This window comes from Cannabis sativa, chromosome 1 (assembly GCF_029168945.1).
Source record: "Cannabis sativa cultivar Pink pepper isolate KNU-18-1 chromosome 1, ASM2916894v1, whole genome shotgun sequence".
Taxonomy (NCBI): domain Eukaryota; kingdom Viridiplantae; phylum Streptophyta; class Magnoliopsida; order Rosales; family Cannabaceae; genus Cannabis; species Cannabis sativa.
The window spans coordinates 26,541,941-26,559,971 of record NC_083601.1 but is presented as its reverse complement, the minus strand read 5'-3'; the positions used below and the strand labels follow the sequence as shown (position 1 = coordinate 26,559,971).

Sequence of the window (18,031 nt, the reverse complement as noted above, 5' to 3'; positions counted from 1 at the left end):
TAATAATAAAAGTAATTTTCAAATCAATTAAAAGTAATAAAACTAAATTATCATCTCACCTAGATACTATTGACGCAAAATTACACTGAGAGAAGTCCATCATGGAATTTGAGTGGAGTGGAAAAAATAGACACTCACGTATAGAGAAGTCGATCATGATATTTGAGTATAGTGGAACAAATAGAGAGACGAGAGTGTCGATTTTAGGGTTCGAAAAAGAATGTGCTCTGCGTATTAAATAGCAACATGGGTTTTTGGGTTTTGGGGGATTTAACCCCGTTAACCTTAGCAAAAAAAATTGTTATTTTTGAATAAAAAAATTGTTATTTTTGAATAAAAAATTTTTTAAAAAAAGTCACCCATAAATTTCTCATAAACCAAAAATTTCAGTTATATAGACACACTTTATATAGAATAGATATATTTATATATATATATTAAAATGCTCTAATAATAATTTTTCAACTCTTTTGCCCATGCATTTCTTATAATCATAAATATAACACTAAATTGAGAATTCCTAGTATGATATAAATATATAATAATGTAAATAAACAGAGTCATTAAAATGAGGGAGAGAAAAAAAAAATTATGCATTATAAATTACATATATGGATGGATGTTTGTAGCTTCTTTTATTTGTCAAACACTTGTCTATGTTTCATCAGCCAAAATCTCTCAATTTCTTCTGCTTTACGACCCGGAATCCGTCCAGCTATAAGACCCCATCTGTGTGTACAGTGTACAAATTCTTACAACTTACATATGGGATGATAACTTTTACAAATTATGTGTAGCATTTGCATATTGGTAATAGATTGTTAAAATATAACTTATTTTTGTAAATAATGTACTTCATTAGTGTGATAAAAGGATTTTTTTTAAAAAAAAAAATAACGTGACAAAAATTATACCAAATTTGATATAAAACAAAAGCTATGTGAAATTTAAGCACACATATAACAAGATACAAAATTTAATTATATCTTAATAATTAATATACTTTTTAAAAAATATTGCAGCATAAATTCCTAAAAAATTTACTTTCATGTAGATAAATGTTTATACTAAAAGTAGTTTTGATAACGTGGACATCAATATTTGACACGTGACAAGAAGAAAAATATTCCCGGAGTGAAAGAACTTGAGTCATAACAATCAACTTAGGAAAGGGTCCCTAGCCCTGCGCAGGTTGACTTCGAGGCTCCGAATTAGGTATTTAGATCCCAACAAGTTATTTTCAAGTCATCATCCTTCAGTATTCTGAGTAATGAAGTCAATAGGAATCCAAGTCCGAGGCCCTGAAACTAAAAATATATGAAACAATATCATAGAAATCAACTCGGGCGCTTAGGGTTTCACCCAGTGTCCAAGTTAACAACCCATCTAGGACTTCAATTTTTGAGGCCATCTTAGTGCAAATAGATCAAACTTTGTACTGGGACATGAATTAGACATGTCACTAATATATTTGAGGCATCAGAATCAAATTCGGAGCACTTTCGTTTTTGAGCACCCAGAGCACTAGGTGCCCCAAGCACCCAGCACCCATGTTGACATTTTGTCAACCTGAGGTGCTTCCAAGCATCAAATTGAAGAACTATCCTGTGCATTTTCTTTGTCTTCATAAAAAATGAGGAAATAAGTACTTTTAGAGAAGAAACAGACTGTCTTGGGAGCCAGAAAGAGGGCCAGCGCCCAGGTCGATATTTTGTCAACCTGAGCCAATTCTAAGAAGTTTTTTTTAGAATTATTTTCGGCATATTCTCCTTTTTTTTTCAAAGATTAAGATACAAGTTTTTTGGGAATTGAACGGAACCATTTTGGTGGCCTGAAACTGACCCAGTGCCCAAGTTGACACCTAGTGGTTGGGCCTAGCACCCAGGTTGACATTTTATCAACCTGGGCTGTTACCAATCATGTTTCTAAAAAAATGTTCCGGGCCTTTTTTTTCGTCATCAGAATTAATGTAGATACAAGTAATCTCGGGGAGAAAACGAGAATTCTAGGGGCATGAAAATTGAGCCAAGTGCCTAGGTTGACCTAGTGCGCTGGTTTCGATAATCCAAATGCAAATTTTACTCCGAGCTTTCTCTTTGTCATGGTCGAAAATAGGGTAGGAGACCCCATCCTCAATTTCAATAACCTTTGAAGTATTTAAACGGCTTCCCAGAAGCTCCAAAAAGAGCACCCAATGCCCAGGTTAACAGGTGACCTAGTGCTTTGGGTTTTGCTTATTCGATTCTAATTTTGTATCAAGCATTCGTCTAGTTTTTCATAGTAACTGAGAGCTATGAAGTCAGACAAATCAAATTCACAACTTCATATTTTTACTTTTTCGGCAAAGTGACTTACTGGTAAATCGAGCAATTTCGAGTCTCTCAATTCCGTGAAACAACAACATCCCCGAGAATCGAATGACTTCACCAAAACACAAAAATTAGTTAAGTAATGTCAAAATATCATTTAGGCATCAAAAAATATATTCCCAACACGTTTTCCCACTCACCTAGCGTTTAGGTTGACGTCATATGTCAACCTGAGCATTAGATGTCAACCTAGGCGCTTAATGTTAACCTGAGAGCTGGATGTCAACCTGGGCGCTGGTCCAAGAATATCATTCAGTAAAATGGTCATAACTCACTCAATATTGATCTAATTCACACGATTCAGCTTGACTTTTAATTTTATTTTAATACTCTATCAAGTCTTGTCTCACACTCCAATGACAATTTTAAAATTATCAACTCCACATTTTGTCCTCAAGAGAGTTACGAATTTAAACTACAACTTACCCGAAGTGGGTCCTGCGAACGCGACTTAGGTTTCAAAAATTGACGACCGACCTTCGAATTCAATTTCACCATCAGATCATCATCAACAGTCACAAATAACATAAATATATTTTTTCATATTTATTGAAATATTTATTATTATTTTAATAACACATATTTCCCTATAAAAGAAGAGCTCCTCTCCATCAAGCGAGAGCATCTCTCTAGTTTCTCTCTTTAGAAATTAGAGCTTTCAGACTTAGCCAATTTTCTTATAATTCACAGCAAGATGGTCAAACCTCTAGCTAAGAAACTCCAATTCACTCAAACATGTAGTCTCTGCCATGTAACTCTACTCCTGAGATTCCCCTTAAACAAAAACTCAAATCCCCTATTTATATGAATTCGACTGTACCCTCAATTTCTCAGACGAAATCCTCTTCATTTTTTTGGCCTCTCGAGACTTGGAGAGGCCATCCGTGGCCTCCATTTCGGTCTTCAATTATTGGAGTCAGCAGCATCGTACACAACTGAGAAAGAGAGAGGGAGAAAGACAGACAATGAGGGGGCTAGAGGGTGGAAGGTCAAGATTTGAGTTTTGAGTTTTCGGGGTTCATTTTGACCTTGGTGATCGAGAATGGTTGTCGTTGGTCGGGCCTAGCCATGGCTGTTTGACAGAGAAAAGAGAAAGAAATGAGAGAGGGGGTGAGCTCGAGTGGTCAAGTAAAGGAGGGAGGACCGAGTTTTGGGTTTCGGGACCTGGGGATTCCAAATATATGCTTTCCTTGGACCACTGTCGTCGGAGATGTCTGGCCCCCAACTAAGTCAACATCACACGAGAGAAGACAAAGAGAGTGTGGTAGAGAGAGAGAGAGAGAGAGAGAGAGAGAGAGAGAGAGAGAGAGAGAGAGAGAGAGAGAGAGAGAGAGGTAGAGTTTTTCCCATGTTTAGTTTTTTTTATATTATTTTAATTTTTTGAAGAATTTTAAATTATTTTTAATTGAAATTATATGATTTGAACTAATAAAAAACTGACATGTAGCATTTTATTAGTATTTAACAAATTTGTTAAAATTGGGCACTAATAGACAAACAAAAAAATATGACTTTTGAGATTATTCCTGTCAATTTTTGAGATTAGAAATTTTTTTGCATTAAAATCAACTTTTTGGCACTTATGTCACAATATATTCTTTATTATTTTATAATTATATTTAAAAAATATTAAATTATACAGGAACAAAAAGAATCTTAGATTACTTTTTAAAAAAAACGAAATAGATTTTTTTGGAATACGAATACGAAATCTATTCCAACTATAATATTGATGAAGAAAAAGCCGTAATAAATGTAAAGAAGAGACATCTTTTACCTAGTAACGAAGGGTTTGAACTAAGATTTCCAGATGAATGGGGTAGGGTATTAGTACATTTGATACATAATTTAAATGGGGGAATTTATCTTCGAAAAAAAGAAATGTTGAATGAATTGATTGTAAATTATAATATTTTACTAATTCTGTCCCTTTTAAAAATGTAATATCCAGTTTAAAATAGTATTTAATTTTTCGTTTGGATATTAATTGTGCGAGGATAATTAATTCATTTATTTGTGTTGTTAGTGAGTTGATATTATTGCTTAGAGTAGTTGTACCATTTTTTAAAGAAAGTTAAAGTTGTATTGACTACGAAAGTAAAATATTATGATATTTTCATAAGTAGGTAATCGTTTAATTAAAGCCCGATATGAAAGTCATTAGGTTTTTATAATATATTTATTAGATTTAATTAATTGTATAAGTGGTATTAAATAATATTATTATTTTATTAATGTTAGAAAAAATCGTAAGTTTAGAGAAATTCGCAGGTTTAGAAACTGTTTTACGAAAATGACCATATCTGGAGTTTTATAACTCCGATTGAGGTGATTCCAGTGGCGTTGGAAAGATAATTCAAAGATCTATAAATTTTGTAGAAATAATCATATCATAATTCGTAATTTTTTTAGGTGAAAACTAAGCCCTAAAGTTACGAGATTTAGAGGTTACAATTTAAATTTAAAAGTAAGATATTTGTTTATTTAATAATTTATTATATTGTTATTGCTATTATGTTAATATTATTATTATTCATAAAACTAAACCTAATAAGAGTCAAAATAGTATAGGTTTCATTAACCCTAAAATTATATCGTTCTATTCTTCCCATCTATCTGAGCAAGACTAACCCTAAAATTTTCAAATTCTTTCCATTACATCCTTAGCCAAATCTATACCACTCTTCACTCTCATCTTTGATCACCATCATCTTATGTCTATCGATCCAAGCAGCTCGATGTATTTGAGGTAAGAAACTCTACATTTACTTATTTATTGATCACAATAGGAGAATATTCGTAGGTCTCCTTTTCTTATTTTTCAGAATGAAACATGTTTCAGTAAAACTGTCATATCTCTTTAAATACTCATCCGATTCTCGCAATCTTGGTGCTTATAGAAAGCTTATTCAATTTCCCATAATTCTTATGAAGAAAGGTTTTACTGAATCGAAATTTATCTATGTCAAAAATTAGTATTTCTACGCTGTTTGTTGTAAATCGTTTTTTTATATTTTCTATATAAGTTGTCTCAGTAAAATTCAAATATCTCTCTGAATAATGATCTGATTCTAGCTATCTTGGTACCGTTGAAAAGATAATTCAATTTTCTAAATGTTTTATGAAGAAACCATTCACTAATTATTGAATATTCTAAGTCAAAATTATTGTTTTATTGCTGTAGTTCGAAATCCATTTGTTTCAGGATTTCTAGAAAACTGTTTCGGTATAATATCTATATCTCTTACGTTATAACTCCGATTTTAAAGATTTTAGTGTCATTAGAAAGGGAATTCGATCTTCTAAAACTTTTATGAAGAGAGTATTCTCTGATTTGGAATATTTCAGTATCAAAACTTTGGATTCCCGATGTCTACTGTGATTCGTTACTCCATATTCCTTCTCAGAAATAGTTTTAGTAAAACTATCATAACTCTCTCAGTTTTAATCCATTTTTAGTGATCTTTATATCATTGGAAAGATAATTTAATTTTCTATAATTTTTATGAAGGAAATTTCCACTGAATTCGTGTAGTTATTGGTCAAAAATAGTATTCTTTCTGCTGTACTGTAAGAGTGCGAATTTTAATGTTAGAGCCTTGACCCATGTGTTATTATAGGTAGTAGTGACGAGATAACAAGTTTAAGCATCGGGATTTGAGGTAAGGAAATTAGATAGTTTTGTATGTGTTTATCTGGATAAACTTAAATTCTTTATGTATTGAAATATGATTTATGATTTGTTATTATGAATATGTGTATGGTACTGAGAATGTGTGGTATGGACACAATATGAGTTTGTGAATTGATACATAGATTATGGTTGTATGAACAGTATATATTGTATGTTGTATTTGTATGTTGCATGTTGTATGTTGTATGCTAACGTCTCAGGTAAAGTGGGGGACCATGGTGGGGTATGATACGGGATAAGGCCGTTGAATGTAGAGATACCCTACCCTACATTTTACTGAGTCGTGTATGAGATTGTTATGGTGGGTATGATACAGTGATGTTACTGTTGAATATAGAGATACCCTATCCTATAACAATGGTAGGGCTGCATAGGCCCAGGTTATTATATGGGCAGATTAGGCCCAGGATACTTTAGGGCCAGGCTAGGCCGGGTTATGTAAGAAATGGCTATGATATGTCAATGTTATGGTAATTACATTATTATTTATAGTATTGATATGATTATGTTATGAATATGATACTGGAGTTATGATCTCTGTATATATGTATGGTGTGAACAATTAGTATGGACCTATATGATAAAGGTTTTCATGTGTACAGTTATTTGGCTATAGTTATAAAATAAGGTGTATGATATTGCTAAAACTTAATAAATAAATTAATGATATGTGTGATATTATATGGTATTGTATGATAAGCATTTCCTTACTGGGCTTTTAGCTCACCCCCTTACTTTCCCCCTACAGGCAATAGACAGGGAACATTGAATGTAAGTTTGATGAGTTGGGTCAGTTCTGGTATGTATACTGCGAGGGGCTATGGACGAGCAAACGGTCTAGAACGCCAGTGGAGCCTTGGTTTTGTTTTTTTTTTTTTATAGTAAAGTAATCTCAGCTCAGTGGGGTGTTACAATTTTTTTTTTTTTTTTTGCACTCAACTACTTATTTTGTTTTTAATATGAATGATCATTCACCTTTTTGCATATTTATTGTAAAACCCACTGTGTATTTCCAAACAGCTTTGAATCTTTTTAATTAATGCATCAAAATTAGTATTTTGTAAAATAAGGAAAAATATTGGGGCGTTACAGTTGGTATCAGAGCCGATCGTTCCTTAGCCCGAAGGATACTCACAGTATACATACAGAAGACTAAAAAGATACCTCTCACTATAACGTAAGTGTTAGTTTTAATATGCTCAGTATTGCTATTAATAGTTTTATATGTGATACATAGATTTTTTTTGTTAAAATATGTTTCCTAGAATTAGAGCCTCATCTGTAGTGGGTGCTTAGAGAAATTAAGAGAATATTACCCCTTATGATTGATTACACTTTTTACGAAGAAGATGAATAGGTTTTATATTTCTTTATTGCCTTGAATTGAATCTAGGAAGGACAATGTTCCTTTCTTGAAAATTTAGAATAAATTATATTACGAATTCATAAGACTTTGTTTGATAAATAGATTATTACTAGTTAAGCTTGACAACATTAAGTTTAGATATGTTCATGGAATCTTTTCTCCCTATAATTGAACTCTTTTGTTTCTTTTAAATCAACCTTTCTTGTAAGAGCTCACACATGCAATTAGAAGATCAGTTAGAATCTTTGTGAAAGGAACAACCAGTAGAGGTGGGGGCTAAGGATGTACGTTCCGCTGACCCACAAATGGTTGATGTTCCAGAGAACCAAATAGTAGTTAAGGCTAACGATCTAATAGAGGCATTGGAAGGAATGTGAGCATGACTAAGACGATTTGTTGAAGAGTTTCCACAGGCTCAGCACAATAGATCACCAACACTAGTAGTGGAACTTGAAGCACATAATGAAATGTACCAATAGCCAACTAAGTATCGATGCATAGAATTGCACCTGTCTACAAATGGTTAAAGATGAAGTCTCTACACCTAGTTATGAAAGGAAGCCCAACCTATAGGGAGTAGGGAATGATTTAAGATAGTGGATGCTATACTAGACTAGATAGGGTATTTTATGAAACTCACTTATTAAGAAAGATGAAAGAATAGACCTATAAGGAGCAAGTACTATCTTGATGGATATTCTATGGATACACACCCCTAAGTTAGATGGTAAGAAGTATGAATATTGTATATGAAGACTTTAGAGAAAAGTCTATTATACAAATTGGTCCAAAGAGGACTATGCCATCACGTAGAAAGGAGTGTAGCGTACTGAACAGAATCTAGAATAAGAAGTGAAAAAGAAACCTGATATAATTTTTTTTTAAAGTAATGACTTATGAAGGTATCTTGAACACCAAGAGATAAGTAGAGCATCAACAAATATTAGATTACCGAAGAAAAATGGTAAGTTTCAAACTCAAGGTCAGCTACTTTGTGAGGAGACAATAAAGTAAAATGCGCATGGTTTCGATAAAGACAATTTCAAAGGAGGAAGAAAAAGAAGATTTAGACACGGCTAACAATTTGGGTACAACATGAATGAGAGGCAACACAGAGGACAACTATACAGAACAATTCAAACTTGACAACTTGGAGATCATAGATATAGCTTCGTAAAGGATGAAAAAAAAATTGGAGATCATGAGTGATACATCTAGAAGAATTTCATGGAACGACAAGGACCATACGAGTTTTTGTGAAGTGTTGGGATTATAAAATGATCAAGCAACATAAAAGGCACAGAGTATGCAAATGATACTACAATCCACTCATGATTTGGTTTGTGGACAATAGTATGAGTATGTTTAAGTGAATAGAAGCAAGTAAGAAAAAAAAAACTTACAAAAGTGTTAATTTTGGTCAAGAGAGGTGACATTTCTATGCTATATAGTGTTAGAAGAAAGAATGACATCAGATCTGCCAAAAGTTAAAGTTGTCAAGAGCTAAGAATTCAGACAAATATTTGAAATTTTCTCGACCTAGAGGGCTAGTAATGGAGCAATATCCTAGAGGAACATACTAAGATGGAATACGACAATAGCCATTGTTTGGAAAATAATTAAAGTTTATCTAATTGGAAGTGAGGAACTTATAAGGAAAGAGAAAGGGATGTATACATTGATAACATGATTGCATTCAGATATGGAATGAAGATGCTTAAGTGAAGTATGGACTTATTTTTAAAGGTAGTTTAGGAAGTACGAGTCAAAGAGCCCTGACTAAATAATTATAAAAAGTGAGTCTCTAGTAGCAAATCAGATACAAGTGGGGTGTAGGAGGTATAATAACGATGAACAGAGTAAGGCCTGTTCGGCATGATTTGTCAATCATGTATATAGTATCCTTACCCCGACAACTTGGTTGATTGATATATTATGAGATTACATGATTAACCTATGGTTAAATAGTAAATGATAAATAAATAATTGGGCTACCTAACCTATGTTAGGGTTGAACTCGTTTTAAAGGGTTACTAATGCACTTACGATATTTTAGCATATGTAAGGTATGATCTTACTTAACTAAAAGTAGATGGTCTGTACTCGAATGTAAGTTGGTTTTAGATTTTGGAGGTCTTAACAGTGCAATTAAGAAGTTGGGATTTATTTTGTGAACTATAGAGGTCTACAATATGTAAGACATAAATATGGTTAGAAAAATACATGGTATTATAAATATGAAAGTGATGTGATACCCAGAAGGTTAGTATAATAGAAGAAACAATCATTGAACACAATTACACAAATCTATCAGCATTGCAGATTTAGACTTCATCAGTATAGCAATGTAACACCACCTGATGAAATATGGAGGAAAGTAGGACAAATGGCCGATACTACTGGAAGGATTCCTCTTTGGATAATAGGTACTGTAACTGGTGCTCTGCTGATCGGTTTACTTGGTATTTTCTTTTATGGTTCATATTCTGGATTAGGTTCATCTCTTAGTTAATATTTAGTTAATAAATGATAAAATGAAATTTAGATGCTTATCGGCGATATCTAATAAAACTGTCGCTGGAATTGAGATCTCATTCAAAGAGAAGGATACCAAATATCTGGAGTTTCTTTTTGTATATTATATGGATGATCTGATCCGCGAGGACCATGATTGGGAATTGCTTGATCGTCTTTCTTCGAGGAAGGGACAAAACATAATCAACTTGAATTCGGCACATCTATTTGAAATCTTAGTGAAAGACTGAATTTGTTATCTCATGTTTGCCTAGAAGATAAAAGTAAGTGTGGAAAACTAGATAATCTCATAATCAAGTCAACTTGGTTGAAAGGAGTAATGGAGGACCAAGCACCATAGGAGAGATTAGCGAAGAAAATACAATAGAGTGATACAAGAAAGTGACTACAAAAGAAACCAACAGCGGTTGCCTAGAAAAATGGGAAGGCGTGACAAGTGCAATGAATACATGGATAAAGGATATCAAGAAGTGAATGTTAGACAAAAAAGTGGTCGAAATGGATCATTAAATATTTATATATAGAAGACTTTTTTTTAAGAGCTTACATGTTTATTCCAAGTGTCATGGAACAAGTGTCTATCGATGAGTGAGTAACATCTATGAAATTGAAAGAATGACACTGTAGCCTTATAGTAGAAAATCAAGTAGAGAAGTAAGATTTTTATACGTAATAACATTTAACTAAAGAGTGGGAATGATTAAAGAGAAGTTTGCATAAGGTCTTCTACCCTACTCCTTGTGTTTATTATTTTGTATTGTATTATGTGTTCTCGAGTGACATGTAAGGATGTTCATTTAGAGAATAAATAGTTTTACTCTTAATAGCATGTAAGGATGCTTATAGAAGAATAAATAGTTTCACTCTTAATGTCATGTAAGGATGGTCATAAGAGAAGAATTTTTTTTTATAATATTATGAGCATGCTATTGCAAAACTTATGTATTTAAAGCATGTATATGTAATTTATTATGATAGAGTACGTTTTGATATTTAAATAATGTATAGAGAAATAATAATGCTTAATTAGTAAGTTATTTGTATTATATGTGTTATGGATTGATCGACAAGATATAGGTTAAATGCATATTTGTTGGCTCCATATAGTAGATAAGGAGGTAATGTGGTAAGTGGTGAAAGACATGAAGATTCAACACCCCGAGTGTTGGTAAGTTAAATTTCGAGGACGAAATTTCTTTTAAGGAGGGTAGAATGTAATATCCAGTTTAAAATAGTATTTAATTTTTCGTTTGGATATTAATTGTGCGAGGATAATTAATTCATTTATTTGTGTTGTTAGTGAGTTGATATTATTGCTTAGAGTAGTTGTACCATTTTTTAAAGAAAGTTAAAGTTGTATTGACTACGAAAGTAAAATATTATGATATTTTCATAAGTAGGTAATCGTTTAATTAAAGCCCGATATGAAAGTCCATTAGGTTTTTATAATATATTTATTAGATTTAATTAATTGTATAAGTGGTATTAAATAATATTATTATTTTATTAATGTTAGAAAAAAATCGTAAGTTTAGAGAAATTCGCAGGTTTAGAAACTGTTTTACGAAAATGACCATATCTGGAGTTTTATAACTCCGATTGAGGTGATTCCAGTGGCGTTGGAAAGATAATTCAAAGATCTATAAATTTTGTAGAAATAATCATATCATAATTCGTAATTTTTTTAGGTGAAAACTAAGCCCTAAAGTTACGAGATTTAGAGGTTACAATTTAAATTTAAAAGTAAGATATTTGTTTATTTAATAATTTATTATATTGTTATTGCTATTATGTTAATATTATTATTATTCATAAAACTAAACCTAATAAGAGTCAAAATAGTATAGGTTTCATTAACCCTAAAATTATATCGTTCTATTCTTCCCATCTATCTGAGCAAGACTAACCCTAAAATTTTCAAATTCTTTCCATTACATCCTTAGCCAAATCTATACCACTCTTCACTCTCATCTTTGATCACCATCATCTTATGTCTATCGATCCAAGCAGCTCGATGTATTTGAGGTAAGAAACTCTACATTTACTTATTTATTGATCACAATAGGAGAATATTCGTAGGTCTCCTTTTCTTATTTTTCAGAATGAAACATGTTTCAGTAAAACTGTCATATCTCTTTAAATACTCATCCGATTCTCGCAATCTTGGTGCTTATAGAAAGCTTATTCAATTTCCCATAATTCTTATGAAGAAAGGTTTTACTGAATCGAAATTTATCTATGTCAAAAATTAGTATTTCTACGTTGTTTGTTGTAAATCGTTTTTTTTATATTTTCTATATAAGTTGTCTCAGTAAAATTCAAATATCTCTCTGAATAATGATCTGATTCTAGCTATCTTGGTACCGTTGAAAAGATAATTCAATTTTCTAAATGTTTTATGAAGAAACCATTCACTAATTATTGAATATTCTAAGTCAAAATTATTGTTTTATTGCTGTAGTTCGAAATCCATTTGTTTCAGGATTTCTAGAAAACTGTTTCGGTATAATATCTATATCTCTTACGTTATAACTCCGATTTTAAAGATTTTAGTGTCATTAGAAAGGGAATTCGATCTTCTAAAACTTTTATGAAGAGAGTATTCTCTGATTTGGAATATTTCAGTATCAAAACTTTGGATTCCCGATGTCTACTGTGATTCGTTACTCCATATTCCTTCTCAGAAATAGTTTTAGTAAAACTATCATAACTCTCTCAGTTTTAATCCATTTTTAGTGATCTTTATATCATTGGAAAGATAATTTAATTTTCTATAATTTTTATGAAGGAAATTTCCACTGAATTCGTGTAGTTATTGGTCAAAAATAGTATTCTTTCTGCTGTACTGTAAGAGTGCGAATTTTAATGTTAGAGCCTTGACCCATGTGTTATTATAGGTAGTAGTGACGAGATAACAAGTTTAAGCATCGGGATTTGAGGTAAGGAAATTAGATAGTTTTGTATGTGTTTATCTGGATAAACTTAAATTCTTTATGTATTGAAATATGATTTATGATTTGTTATTATGAATATGTGTATGGTACTGAGAATGTGTGGTATGGACACAATATGAGTTTGTGAATTGATACATAGATTATGGTTGTATGAACAGTATATATTGTATGTTGTATTTGTATGTTGCATGTTGTATGTTGTATGCTAACGTCTCAGGTAAAGTGGGGGACCATGGTGGGGTATGATACGGGATAAGGCCGTTGAATGTAGAGATACCCTACCCTACATTTTACTGAGTCGTGTATGAGATTGTTATGGTGGGTATGATACAGTGATGTTACTGTTGAATATAGAGATACCCTATCCTATAACAATGGTAGGGCTGCATAGGCCCCGGTTATTATATGGGCGATTAGGCCCAGGATACTTTAGGGCCGTGCTAGGCCGGGTTATGTAAGAAATGGCTATGATATGTCAATGTTATGGTAATTACATTATTATTTATAGTATTGATATGATTATGTTATGAATATGATACTGGAGTTATGATCTCTGTATATATGTATGGTGTGAACAATTAGTATGGACCTATATGATAAAGGTTTTCATGTGTACAGTTATTTGGCTATAGTTATAAAATAAGGTGTATGATATTGCTAAAACTTAATAAATAAATTAATGATATGTGTGATATTATATGGTATTGTATGATAAGCATTTCCTTACTGGGCTTTTAGCTCACCCCCTTACTTTCCCCCTACAGGCAATAGACAGGGAACATTGAATGTAAGTTTGATGAGTTGGGTCAGTTCTGGTATGTATACTGCGAGGGGCTATGGACGAGCAAACGGTCTAGAACGCCAGTGGAGCCTTGGTTTTGTTTTTTTTTTTTTATAGTAAAGTAATCTCAGCTCAGTGGGGTGTTACAAATTTTTTTTTTTTTTTGCACTCAACTACTTATTTTGTTTTTAATATGAATGATCATTCACCTTTTTGCATATTTATTGTAAAACCCAGTGTATTTCCAAACAGCTTTGAATCTTTTTAATTAATGCATCAAAATTAGTATTTTGTAAAATAAGGAAAAATATTGGGGCGTTACAAAAAAAGATACTAATCATAGAAAAAATAGAATTTCCACAACGACAAAAATGTAAGCAAATAGGTTGGGCCACGTGAAAAGATGGATCTTTTATTGATTTTTACCTTGAAATTTGAAATTTGCATGCGTGGAATGCCGTTCAAAACTTAACTTATTCAATAATCACGTGTCTAACTCTAACAATACTTAGAGCATCTTTAATAGTGTGTCAATAAAAGTATTATATTATTATATTTTAGTACACTTTAAAAAATACTAATTAAGATTTTTGTTCCATAAATTTTAATATGTATCAAATCATGTTCTTGAACTTTTAAGGTCGTTAAAAGTACTCCCTGAACTATTGAGATTGTTGGATTAAATGACTTTTGTCTAATTTTATTCAATTTTACTATTTCAGTGATTGTTTATGTACTAAACCATGCTTTTCAGACTTTGATATCTACCAAATCATGCCCCTCGAACTTTGACATGTACTAAATTATGTCCCTTGAACTTTCATCCATGTTAGACTTTTTTACTAAAATTAGAAAAAAGTCTTTAAATCCAACAATCTCAATAGTTCAAGGGGTATTTTTAACGACCTTAAAAGTTCATGAGGCATAATTTGGTACATGTCAAAGTTCATGAGGCAAAAATCCTAATTAGCCTAAAAAAAAAATTAATTAAGATTTTTTTTCCTTGAATTTTAACATGTTTCAAATTATACTCTTAAATTTTTTAAGTTGTTGAAAATTCTTCCTGAACTATTGAGATTGTGTGATTTAAGGATTTTTTGTTCAATTTTAGTAAAAAAAAAATCTAACATTGATGAAAATTAAAGAGACATACTTTGGTATATGTTAAAGTTCGATGAACATGATTTAGAGATTTCAAACTTTAAAGAGCGTGATTTAGTATATGAAGTATCATAGAACTAGTAAAATTGAATATAATTGAACAAAAATCCTTAAATTCAACAATCTCAATAGTTCAAATAGAATTTTTAACGGTTAGAAAAGTTTAGAAGACATGATTTGATATATGTCAAAATTTAGTGGCCGAAAATCCTAATAGCCAAAAAATAATATTCTAATGAATGATGTTCTAAAAAGTGTACTAACTTTGGTAAATACTAAAATTTATGTCAAATTTAATACAAAATATATTATTACATTAAATTTAACCCATAATAAATACTATTTTTTTATTTACTATAATACCACTGAACATTACTATATTACTATTATTTATATAATAAAAGAATAAAAACTAATATTTTTCTATATTTTTAATAAAATATTAAATAATCAATTAATTTCTTTTTTCATATATTATATTAAAGTGAGTTAAATATAATACAAATTTACTTTTTTATGTTAAACTTATCATAAATTTTAGATCTTTCGTTAAAGATAGTGAACAATATTATTAAATAATATTCTTTTAAATTTATTATATTAAATTATATAAAATCTCATATTTAATTACACCAATAAAACACATTTTAACACTACTAATACCTAACCTTGGAGCAAGTCAGGCGGCCGAGGTTCATACTATGATACTACTATTTATATATAACATAGATAGATTAAACGGCTTTGTTAAACATATGTTAATTAAAGGGGTTATTTATGTTTCTCTTCTAAAAGAAAATATAATTAGAAGCTATATATCATTAATTTTATGAGAAAATTTGAAACAATGAGTGAGTAATGCTTGTATATATATATATACATATATACCTGTCTCCGACGAGCTTGTACATTCTAAAAATGAGATCTTCCTCTTGCTCTGACATGTGTATGAACTCCCACTCAATGCTGCTCACCTCTACTACACATACATTTTACATTTCTCAGATCATATATGTTTATACAAATGATATATAAAACTAATAGTGAAAGAAAACCAGAGCAGAGCTGAATTAATTACCTTGGGAGCAGGGGCTGATACAGTTGTTGGGTTCTTCATTATTTCCTCGGCGTTTCTCCATTATTACTTTCACTTCCACAAATAGTATAACTGATATATACATATAATTCAAGACTGAAGAGGCATTTATATAGTGGAGAGTTATAATAGTAAAACTTATTATATTAATTGGATAAATTTAATGTGGTCTCAGAGAGATCTAATTAATAAAGCTAGGCGTAGACTCAACGCAAGGGAAAAGCATGTCCTACACCCTCCTACCAAACAGACAAATAAATAATTTTTTTGTTTAATATTGACTTTCTGTTGTCTCTCCTCCAATTCCAATTCCAATTAATCAGAAATTCCATATACTAGGTAAAATCCAATTTACGGGTTGTGATTGAGTGAATGGTATATTCCTTGGGGTGGAGTGGAGAGATGTTATAGAATGGTGTATTTGATGGAGTTTGAAGAAGTTGGGTCAAGTGGGCTGCTAGCTTAGGTGCACTATCAATGTTGTTGCAGGGGTTCACATAGCTAGCTAAGTGTGCTAGTCATGGTCTTCATGTGGTAGCAGGGAATTAATGTGTTGTTTGCATCACCTACATTTCTTACTGCCCATTTATCACCTTTCTTTAGTTGCTAAACTGAGGGCAATTACAGAGGGTTTAAGGGTTGGTAGTGTAGAGATATTGCACGATGGACTATATTGCAACAAATTATAAATTATCTACAACAGCCTTGTGTTACTGGTTTACTAATCAGGTGGCTCTTGCTTTAGCTTGGTTTCCAAATCTAGTGCTAGTGATTTGGGGTTGTTTTGTACGACTTCCATTTCGAAAAGAAAAAAAAATAAATACACAAATATTGCCTAATTATAAATAAATTTGGAAAATTTTACAATGTACCCTAGAATGAGTGTACTGGTGTACCATTATTTGTTTTAATATCTGAAATAAATTTTTTTACAATCTTTTTATAGTTATTTAAGATATTTTTCAAAATTTTAGGACATTTGCATATAAATTTAACACTAAAAATTAGACTAAAAAATTCTCATAGATATCGAAATAGATATGAATACATCGGTGCACCCTTTTTACGAGTGCATATAAGTAAAAGAAAAAAAAAAACCTTTGGCAAATGGAGAGTTCGTTAAATTGGAAAATTCTATAATGTATTTCCTTAAAAGAGATGCACCAATACATTTCTATCTGTTTTAGTATCTGAAATAATTTTTTAATCAAATTTTTTCATATGGTCATGTAAAATATAGTTATTGAGACATTCTGCAAAATTTTAAGAAATTCAGAAAAGTTTAACACACCGAAAAATGCGTTCAAACATTGTGTTACATGCGTGACTATTTTATTTTATACGCGTGTAAAATAGACTGTTTAGATATTATTTTTTATATTGTAAATTATTATAAATTTCTTAAAATTTTGTAGGCTACTTTAAATAGCTATAATGTACATGAATATGAAAAAAAAATTAGACTAAAATTTTTTTCGGATGCCGAAACAAGTAGAGGGTACATCAGTACATCCCTTTCAAGAGAGTGCATTGTAAAATTACCCTGTTAAATTAAACATAAATACATTAGGGTACTTCTACAATGCACGCCCTAAAAAGAGTGTACTGATGCACCCTAATCTGTTTCGACATTCTCGAGAATTTTTAGTCTAATATTTTTTCATAATTGTCTATGTTATAGCTATTTAACATCCGCCAAAGTCCAAAATTTTCAGAGATTTAGGGTGTGTTTGGTAATACTTTTTTAATCAGTTTTTTGTTTTTAAAATTAGAAAAGTAAAAATATTTTCCAAAATCATGTTCTATAAAACTGTTTTTACTTTTCAATTTTTTAATAATTCTAAATTTTAAAAACAAAAAAATCACTTTCAATTTTTTAAAGCAATTTTTTTTAATCAACATTTTGGACTTTGACTCTAATTTTGACCTTGAAAACTGAATCCGGACCCAGCCCCAGACTTGGACCTGCCCCCGGTCTTAATCTCGAACCCGACTTAAATTATTTAACAAATGAAAATAAAATTTACTGAACATACTTTTATTTTTTATTTTTAAAATTTAAAAATAAAAATAGT

At 31.0% G+C, this 18,031-nt stretch overlaps 1 protein-coding gene across 2 annotated transcripts; it reads right to left on the bottom strand.

Moving 5' to 3' along the window:
- Positions 1-450: 450 nt before the first annotated feature.
- On the bottom strand, positions 451-16,093 carry LOC115707001 (MYB-like transcription factor ETC3). Of its 2 annotated transcripts, none has more exons than XM_030634793.2 (3): positions 15,939-16,093; positions 15,749-15,839; positions 451-729 (listed from the first exon to the last, which is right to left on the bottom strand). In XM_030634793.2, the coding sequence occupies exons 1-3, from the start codon at positions 16,039-16,041 to the stop codon at positions 636-638; spliced, it is 288 nt and encodes a 95-aa protein (XP_030490653.2). In that variant the 5' UTR covers positions 16,042-16,093; the 3' UTR covers positions 451-635. The 2 variants fall into 2 exon arrangements, with proteins under 2 accessions (XP_030490653.2, XP_030490654.2); XM_030634794.2 differs by having other exon boundaries at positions 15,749-15,836.
- Positions 16,094-18,031: the final 1,938 nt, after the last annotated feature.

Bases quoted from the DNA above. Each gene is read 5' to 3' on its own strand.
- LOC115707001 (XM_030634793.2), bottom strand. From the start codon at position 16,041: ATGTATATATCAGTTATACTATTTGTGGAAGTGAAAGTAATAATGGAG. The intron at 15,840-15,938 runs GTAATTAATTCA...ATGTATGTGTAG, and splicing joins TATCAGCCCCTGCTCCCAAG to TAGAGGTGAGCAGCATTGAG. The intron at 730-15,748 runs GTATATATGTAT...CTGTACACACAG, and splicing joins TACAAGCTCGTCGGAGACAG to ATGGGGTCTTATAGCTGGAC.